This window comes from Chenopodium quinoa, unplaced genomic scaffold (genome assembly GCF_001683475.1).
Source record: "Chenopodium quinoa cultivar QQ74 unplaced genomic scaffold, ASM168347v1, whole genome shotgun sequence".
Lineage (NCBI taxonomy): Eukaryota > Viridiplantae > Streptophyta > Magnoliopsida > Caryophyllales > Amaranthaceae > Chenopodium > Chenopodium quinoa.
The window spans coordinates 61,498-71,379 of record NW_018742263.1 but is presented as its reverse complement, the minus strand read 5'-3'; the positions used below and the strand labels follow the sequence as shown (position 1 = coordinate 71,379).

The window sequence follows — 9,882 nt, the reverse complement described above, 5'->3', positions numbered from 1 at the left end:
TAAGCTTTAGCTTAGAGACAGAGAAGAATTAGAGAATTCTGGTTATTGAAAAACGGAGGTCCAGAGACCCCATTTACAATAAAATAGTCCGGAATCGATAGAAAGAATCAGAGTTCGAAAAGGAATAGAACACGCCTTCGTCGCCAACGACAGGACCTGTCGCCAGGCGACAAGATTTGTCGCTAGGCGACAAAACCTATCGTTTGGCGATGCATAAGGTTTTCCATGCGTTTTCAACGCGGAATTCACTTTTGATAAAATCAATTCGTAAAGTCCGTAGGAAGGGTAAAATCATAATTTCATTTAAAACACTTCTTTTATTCCAAATAAAACTCATAAAACATAATTATCAATTCTAATCCCATTAGGATTCAAAAGAACCTTCTACAGCTTTCTAGAAGACTATAATCAATCCTAATTACATTTGGAATGATAATTCATAATAGGCCCTCCTCTAGATCATTGGGTCGCGTATAAGAACCAAATCGAGCCCAGTTTAGTATTTTGGTCATAACTTCCTCATTATTCATTGGAATTGGGCTTATAATATATTGTTAGAAAGCTCTTTTCGAGCCCTATCCAACTACACTATTATTGGACCCTTATCATGTACCAAATTAAACAAGAATGCACGTTTTTCATTAATAGGGTAAGAAAATAAATATTTTAAAAAAAACAGATTGAAGAGATATTTTAATAAAAACATCCTCATCACTAGACTTTTCACACTTTCACCTCGTTCGATAATCCAATGACATGAAAGGTATTCATCACCGGGTTTGGTTTTGGGGAGACACATTTGGGTGTCTACAATCCCCCACCACACCTTTCTCTCCCAGACTCTCAGCAGCAGCAGCACTCCTTTCTCTCCCAGCGTCCCTATCAGTCGCATGATTATTCCCATTGCCCTCTTCTACATTCTTTTTCCCACCAACTTCAGCTTCCTCCTCTCCAGATTTCTTCTCTCTTGCATTTTTATTTTATGCATCATCTCCAGGTTTCTTCCCCCCCCCCCCCCCGGTTCAAATCTCTCCATCCCTATCTACTAGATCTTTATTCCCTAACAAACTTGCATTCTCTCCTCCACCTGCATTCTCTCCCCCTCCTGCATTCTCTCCAGCATTCTCCTTACGCAGGTCAGCTTTAGCATTTATGCTCAGAAGCACCTCATTTATGGAGGATAAATTGTCATAATCCTTCATCATAGGATTACCTTCCACAATCTTATTACCCCCTATGTCATCCCATTGAACACTTTTCTTCCGAGCTGCTGCATCTGCATCAACCTCCTTCAATGCAGCCTCTGCAACTGCTCGCAGTCCCTTCAAAGGCTGACTTCCCCTACTACTGCCACTTTTCACCCTTTTCCTGGACAATGTCTCCATGCAGCGCTCGATTGATTCCAAATGAGGAGATAAGTCTTTCACTACCTGCACAAGCTCAACCAGGATCAAAAGACATGCAAAATTGAAATATATCTATTGAGCATACCTTTCTAACAATCAGATCCTCCATTGAGCATCTAGCCAACTCCTGCGACAATCTCCTATCCTTCGCAAGGCGAGGATGCCGCTCACCGTATGTAACATCAATGCACTGTATGTACACATAAATATCAATACACAACCAACAAAAAAATACATAAATAAATACAGAATTACAGACTAAATGACAAGCTTAAGCTTACCTTCAACTTCCTATAGTCACCAGAATTCCTCTTGTCTTTTTCAATAACACCGATCACTCTCTCCTGCGTCCATACATCAATCCTCGGCATCTCACCCCATAAATTGGGAGTCAAAATCAAATGTCCAACGTAAAATAGATGTACAAACAGCGTACACCCACCACAACCAACAACAAAGCCATACCTCCCAAACTTCTGCTAAACTTTTGTCTAATATACCATCAGCCAATCATGGCTAAACTCTGCCCAATTGTATAGCTCCGCCTCATGAGCTATCGCAACGCCCAGCACCAAAGAGGTCGACAAACTACCGCCGTCGGTTGAAGGACATAATACCTGACCCAACAAAACAACAAAAAATGCAGTCCTTAAATACAACACATCATCATCATCAACTAAGGGCCCGCCTGATAACCCCTTTTCTTCCAAAACTAACTGTATCGCAACTACGGCCCGCCCAACTGAGATATGCGTCCTTCCCTGTGCATCCAAAACTCCAAAGCACTTCCCAATCAGCTTAACTATTTTGTTCATGTTTAAGTCCAGCTTTTCACAAGTCAGCGGCACAGGCTCGCGTATGTACGGTATTCCTAGCACACAATTCCACTGCATGGGACTTAAAGGCAACTCCATACCATCCCCAAATCACATCACACTGCTGACAGGATCCACCCTAATATGTAACCAGTAGCAGAACTTCCTGTCTAATCGATTCACCTTCAGGTTCAAAAGTGAACCAAACCCCATTTCTTCAACTGTCGTCTTCCTTGTAGGATCTAGTCCATCAACAACCTTGCTAAATGAATCCACGCGGAACATGAAATTCGCAGGTTGTTCATCACAATAGTAAACACAAACTGTGATACCAGCGCATTGGAACAAAAATTTCCCACTATCATAAAACAAATCAATGTCTTCAAAACACACCTTGGAACAAAAATGTGATTGGGTATCTACTACCCTCTTCTTCTCTATCACAACAACTCCAAGTGGATGATTATCATCCGCCTAAATATACACATACAAACCAACAACCTATTAAAATAACAAAATAAATGAATGAAATGCAAAAAATCATAACTTCATACTCTCTTTCAAAATATTACCACCTGCTGCGGATCCAACACCCTAGCCCTGACATCATTTATCAATTTAGCTTCCCTTGATTTTGCCTTTTGCTTCTTCAACTTGCTTGCTTCAGCCTTGCCCTTATTAATTTTCCTGTCCAAATGCTGCAACTCTTCATCCTCATCCTGCTCATCACCACCTCCATTGTCACTTTCCTGCTCTGATTCATCTTCAGTACTACCCTCATCTGAATCTTCTAATAATTCTGTCCCCCCCCCCCCCCATGCCATGTGCAAGCAACTCGTTAATGTAGGTCACTTGATAGGAAGGTTCAACCCCTTGTCCTTTGCTCTTTTTACTGCTTTTCTCAGGTATGTGCATTTTTCTTTTACCAGCAGCAACCAATTTCTGGCTTTTATCAGCAGCAACCGCTTTCTGGCTTTTATCCACTCCTTTTTCCTAAAGATCCTGTGTAATTTCCTTCATCGTGAGCTACAACAAAAAAATAGTAAGTAGGTATACATGTTAATCTCCCCAAATGTAAACACAAAAACACACACAGTTACTCGCCCCCAACTTCGCCCTACTACCAACCGCTGGACGATAAGAAGAAGCACCACCCCTTTTTCGTCCCATATTTGTCCCTCTACATATAAACATTTTTTATATTAAAACCAATAATAAAAATAGGTTTATTTCCACTCAATTTCTTAGTTTGATTCTTAGTTTTGTAATTCTAATCTCAAATGCCAACATAAGTCCACTTTGAACCAACAATCTGAATTTCAAATAAGTCCACTTTGAACCAACAATCTTTCACATCATTTGAATTTCAACTATCATCCAAGATGGACTAACTTGCACATAATCTTACCAGTATTTTACAAAATAACAAGTGCACAACTACTTAAAGATTTCAAATACCAACATAATTCGACTTTGAAACAACAATTTGCTATTCACATCATCTAAACTACTTTCAACACAATTGAACTTTCAGAAGCACAAAAAAACTAGTCTAAATAAATTTTATGGTTTTCCACACATCAATTGAACTTGGTTTCACTCATTTACTTCAACAACAAACCTGAATTACGATATTTAGGACACCACACATCCAATATTAGTGAAACAAATTTCATGGTGTTCCACACATCATAAACGCAGCTTTATTTCTCAATTGTACAACATAAATTCCATTAATGGGAAAATTGGACATAATTACTCTTAAGTCCCCTTGTATTCGCAAAAATAACTCTAAACTAAGACATCATTTACAACAGAATAACCCAAATTAGCAATAAATTTAGTACAATGCATTCAAATATTAAAATTTCACCACCCAAAATAAACAAACAGTCCACATTTTCAAAATTCTAGGGTTCCCCAAATTTCTTACCTGTATTAGTAGGAGAACGATGCCAATGCCAGAACAAGAACCACCAAACAACGAACAATCATAAACGACCGGAGACTAGAAGAGAAGCAAGAAGAAAGCAAAGTTGAGTGACAAAGAGAGAGGGAGTATAGCGAGAGAGAAGTTATGTATTTTAAATTCTTTATGGGGAAGATGAAGAGGGAAGTTAATGAGAGCGGGAAGTTAATGAGCGAGAAATTAATGAGAGCGGGAAGTTAATGAGCAAGACTGACATGCATTGGATTCACAACTCACGCTTCCAGCAATATAGAAAGAATGTAAAATCGTAATCTTCATAACTCAAAAGGGAATTTTTTTTATTTTTTTTTTTTTTGTTTCTTTCTTTCTTTCTTTCTTTTTTAGCGTTGCAACTCCGTGGTCTCCATCTGAGAAAATTATATGCTGACTAAAGTATAATACATATAACGCTTGGATGTAATTTTATGTGAGAGAAATAAGGCAAATAAAATCATCATAAATGATTTCATGTTAAATTAAAAAGTGTTGTAAATATGTGAAAGGAAATGGTTAAGAAATACCAATTAAAGCGCGTGTTTTGAAAACAAAGTTGTAAACTACAACAAAGTTGTAAAAAGTTTAAGTAGTACTACCACTCTAATAATGTCAACTAGAATATTTGGAATATAATTAAGTTCTATTTTTTACCTTGATTGCATAGAATAATCATCTAAATTGACTAATTTACCCTTCATAAAGGTTAAAAGTGGTAGTGTTGCTTAAACTTTTTACAAATTTGTGGTAGTTCTTTTAAACATTTTTTTTAATAGGTAATTGTTTTCAAAACACGTGTTTTAATTGGTAGTTGTTGACAAAATTTCTATTTGAAAACGGTGCAAGAAAATAAGTGTTGCAAATAGAATAGTCGGAAGCGCCAAAAAAAGGAAAAAAAAAACCTCAGGCAAAATTAATGAAAGTATGTTAAGTATCACATTTTCGAGGTGAAGGCACAAATTCCATGCTCAATTCCATTTGACAAAAAAACATGATTCCTTTTCTACCTAAGCTCTTCAGGCATGCCAAACATTACTGATCATCACTAAGAGAGAAAAAGAGAAAGAGAAGTGAACAGTTTAAGGGGCATTTTTGAATGAAACGCCAACAACCAAACCATGACATAACATAATAACTAAGCTGCTTATTCTATACATAGAAATAGTAAGAAGTTAGAGAGAGTACAAAAATGGGGAGTTCATTTAAGAATAGCAACAATCAAAGAGGGAGCAGTAGTAGTAGTAATAGTAAGCCGTACGCGTTGATGCTATTGTTAGCGTTCGGGGTGGCTATTCTTGGAGTTATGGTGCTTCACAAGATCAGAGAGAAACGAATTTTTTCTCTTCTTGTTAAGGAGAAAGACCATGAGCTTCTTACCCTTCACCTTCTCTTCCAGGTTCGTTTTATTTCTTTCTTTATCCGTCGTCTCATTAGCTAGTTGTCATATTACTCGTTTACGCTGTTGTGTGGCTATCTAATTCATTTTGGAGAATCAATTAATCTTCAAGAAAGTGACATGCATGTACTTTTATGTTGTTTGAAAGATTTCTACAACAAAATTAATTAAAGGAAATTTATGCATAAAAATGTAAGTAATACTTATGTAATATGTCGCTAAATCAAATATTTGAATACATTTTTTTATTGATAATTGTGTAAGGTTTTTTTAATTGATGCATAGTATTAACTTAAATCAAACGTCCATTAATTAATCCATTATACTATTTCCGTTAATATTATTAAATACGATTTGATATATAAAGTATAAGTAGAAAATGTGTGTTTAAAAAAAAATGAGTAGAAAATGCCTAATCGCTGTAATTAATCTAAAACAGAGGTAGTAATGCTCCAACCCACTTTTTATAAAGCTTGAACATGATGTTAATTCATTATTAAATAAATACACTTTTTTAGACATCAAAACTCCCTTACATTTCAGCACTGTTAATACTAGTACAATTCATGTCACTGTATAATTGACTATTGTAATGCTGAGAGTAAATGGAAATCCTTTAAATTGATTTCTAATTATACATCTACATTCTGGGGAGCTTGCAGAGAGAGAAAGAGTTCAACCAAGAAGCTCGGAAGAAAATCGAAGAGATGAACAGCAAAGTTTACTCCCTGAGAGCACAGAAGTTGGAGCTCGAAAGGAGGCTGTCAGATAAGGAATCTACAATTTCATCTCTCATGGATGAAAGGAAGGTGATAGAGTTGACGCTTGAGGAGAAAAGGAACAAGATTCAAATTCTGAGAGAAGAAAAGGAATCGAGTAGCAAAGATCCCCCTCAAGTTACTGTTTTAAAGGACATGTTAAACATGAAAGATGCAGAAATTGAAGATCTGAAGTTCCAGCTTGAAAAACGAGAAGATTTGCATTCAGAAACAACTAGACTTGTAACAAATTCCATTGGTGTTGGGACAAGAGATGAGGGTGAGAATGAGGGGGATTTACAATTAAGTAACGATTCATTGACAGATTCAACAATGGGAAAAAGTAGAAGCCACAATGATAACGTTATTCAGACAGTGAATGATCACAGAACAAACATTGAACACAAGAAGTTGAATGATGTGAAAGATGGAGTTGAATTGAAGAGCGAGAATACTAAAACTGATGATAGCAAAACAGCAGATTATCATGCTGACCACAGCACCAAGGTCACGGAGGATAAAGCAAGAGGAACCAACACTAGCCATGAAGAGGAGAAGCAGAAATTGCAAGAGCATCAAGCAACGGGTGACTTGAAAGATACAAGCCTTCTCAGAGGCGGCCTGATGTTGGAAAAGCCAGATGGATCTGTAAATGGCTATGGCTCTAGAGCAAGAAGGAGACATTCCAAGGGCAAGAGGAGAGAGATTCTAAGAAACAGGAGATTAGATGATTACTTGTACTCTGCGAGCAAGACTGGAAGCACTCCAGTTCTTAACAGAAATGAAGAATTGCAGAAATCTAACCAACCCGGAAATAATGAGTCAGAGGTTAAAAAATTTCTTGTTGAAAAACATCAGCTGCCACAATCAGACAAACTGAATCATATACCAGACACCAGAAATAATGGTGAATCCAGGGACGAAGTAGCCAAGAAGAGTGACAAACGAGGAATAAAATTGAAAAAGACACAATCTAATACAACAGAGGAAACTGAACATGGGATATTAATGAGCACGGAGCAAAATATCAATGTCAAAACCAAATTGCTAATTGATGATGAGGGTAGCAAAGTAGATGATGTCCAAATTACTGCCAGTAAGCAAAATTCTGACGAGATCACAAAGCAATTAAATGACCAAGAAGAATACCGGGAACAGGAAAAGATTAGTAGCATCAAAGTGAAGAAGCAAGAGATTGATAATGAGCAAGGAAATGAAATTGTAATCGAAGAAAGTGATGCTGAAGATTCAAACGACGCTGAAACTAATGAACCAGAAATTGATAGAGATGACATCAGAAGATTTTCAGAATCAGAACCTGATGAGGAAGCAGAAGAGACAGAATTTTAGGGTGCCAACTCAAAATGATCACCAAGATGTGAAAAAACTTAGGAACTTCCCAAAAAGCAGCAAAGTAATGCCAAAGTCTATTACAGATATCCCAAGTGCAAACCTAATGGTGATCCTGTGATCAAAGTCTATTAATCAAATGTCCGTACACGAAAAATAAAAAAGCCTTTATCCTAATCGTTCTCCAAGACTACAAATATAGAGACTTCCTAACAGGGATTACCAAGTAGATGACTGAAGAAACGAAATGCCAACTTGAACATATTTCGGTCAATTTTTACTAAAATCTCTATTATCCAATCCCTATGTCTAAAGCCTCTATTTAATCATTTATAAGTAATCTAAGTCATAAGGAGAAGAGATAATTGAAAACAGAAAAACAAAATGCCCAACTTGATCTACATTTTCCTGATACTTTTTACTAAAATCTCTAATATCTGATCCCTAAGTCTGAAGCCTATATTCAAACATCGAAGTCCTAGGGAAAAAGTATGATTCAGAACCCATGTAATTACAAGGGTTGCTTTTCACACAATTTGAATTGCACCGAGTAGCTTAAATTCCTAAACACCAACCACAACTTGTACAATGAACATGTCCAAAGTGCAGCATTAGAGCTTTAGAAGGCTACTTCAGCCTCATACATCATTCCAGGAAAAATTGGCATTTGCAAACAAATTAAGTTGGTGACATCATCCGCTCAATTTCTTGAACTATAAGATACAACAAACTGGTCGTATGCTGTCCTATATCCATGAACAGAAGCAGCAGACCAAAATAAAGAAAATGAGAAAGTAAATTGGTATTTATAGTAAATTCAAAGGAGAACACTAATTTAGACAATTATATGTTTATCATCAACATTTCAAATTGTCAAAATCCATTTATCACATTTGTTTGCTCCAAAGCTATCTAACCGGCAACAATTGGAATATCAGAAAATATCCACCTGGCTGAACAGTTATGAGCACCGTCTTTATTGCTAAAGCATCTTTAGGTTCATGATTGTTCTACTGTGAAGCCGCCGCCGCCACCTTCAATAAGAGATAGTGAAACAGAATAAGAAGAAACAATCAGTAAATCATAAGGCAATCTTACCGATAAAGAGGTATATACATCAGGACCAGACTTGCACAAAGAACAAAAATATTCACTCCATCTTTGAACAAAAAGCCACACTTAATAAGGGGTCATTTGTACAGAATATGATTATTTGATTTTACAAGAAAATGGCATCATTAACACTATGTTTGGATTGAAGGAAATGGAGGGAAAGGAAGGGAAGGGAAGGGAAATGGAGGGATGAATTATCTTTCATTTGGATAGCAAATGCGGGAAGAAGAGAATTGGAGGGGGAGAGAAATGGAGAGATAAACATACAATTGAAGATATTGATCTCTCCAACAATGGAGAGATTTGGAAGGAAAACTCATCATATTTCCCTCACCCCACCCCCCCCCCCTCCTCCCTTTAGCTTCCCCCACCCCTTCCCCTCCCTCCCCTTGTTTTTCCTTCCCTTACTCTATCCAAACACACCATGAGAGTGTGTTGGGATAAGGTAATTTAGAGGCAAAGGAAGGAAAGAGAAAGGGAGGATTCTGTTTGGATATGTTTTGGAGAGAGGGAAACCCAGAATGGAAGGGAAGATCTATTATCCTTCCCTATAAATAAACAAAAACCTTCTAATTTTGACATGAGGATTACTACATAATAAACTGATAAACCACTGCTTCAAAAGCTAAACATTGTTTCACATATAAGTTTATCCTGTCTCAACATAACTCTTTGGTCAGATACTATCAAATGAACAAATTAAGATGACTCCCATTCAGATCCTAGTAAGCACTGGAAATATTTAGATCACAAAGGTAAAGAAATATACCTCCTCTGTCTTGCCTTTGCCCTTAGTAAAGAACTTGTAGCTTCCAAAGATAAGCAAACCCCATCCAGTGAGAGATACAATGACAAACTGCACAATACAACATAAACTCAAGTTAGTAGTTCCTCTAGACACAACAATCGAAGCTCCATGAGTGAGAGAAAGAGTGTGTGTGAAGAAAACCTGACAAACAACAGATACAATCAAAAGCAATAAAACAGAAGACAAACAAAAATTATATTCTGACCCATACAAAATCAAAGAAATAAAACAAAGCATGATCCTTTTGTCACTCTTCCTCTCTGGCAAGTGTCA

At 36.9% G+C, this 9,882-nt stretch overlaps 1 protein-coding gene and 1 long non-coding RNA gene across 3 annotated transcripts; one reads left to right on the top strand and one right to left on the bottom strand.

Annotated features, from left to right (window-relative positions):
- Positions 1-1,007: 1,007 nt before the first annotated feature.
- On the bottom strand, positions 1,008-4,800 carry LOC110683570. 2 transcript variants are annotated; one of them, XR_002503629.1, is made up of 3 exons: positions 4,155-4,800; positions 1,688-3,247; positions 1,008-1,596 (listed from the first exon to the last, which is right to left on the bottom strand). It is a non-coding gene; the product is annotated as an uncharacterized LOC110683570 (long non-coding RNA). The 2 variants fall into 2 exon arrangements; XR_002503628.1 differs by having other exon boundaries at positions 1,008-3,247.
- Positions 4,800-7,865, top strand: LOC110683550 (glutamic acid-rich protein-like). The gene is made up of 2 exons (XM_021859957.1): positions 4,800-5,580; positions 6,243-7,865. Exons 1-2 carry the CDS (start codon positions 5,374-5,376, stop codon positions 7,686-7,688), a joined length of 1,653 nt encoding a protein of 550 aa, XP_021715649.1. The 5' UTR covers positions 4,800-5,373; the 3' UTR covers positions 7,689-7,865.
- The last annotated feature ends 2,017 nt before the right edge of the window (positions 7,866-9,882 follow it).

Excerpts from the sequence above, each read along its gene's own strand:
- LOC110683550 (XM_021859957.1), top strand. The coding sequence starts at position 5,374 with ATGGGGAGTTCATTTAAGAATAGCAACAATCAAAGAGGGAGCAGTAGT. Across the intron at positions 5,581-6,242 it reads CCCTTCACCTTCTCTTCCAG|AGAGAGAAAGAGTTCAACCA; the intron begins GTTCGTTTTATT and ends GGGAGCTTGCAG.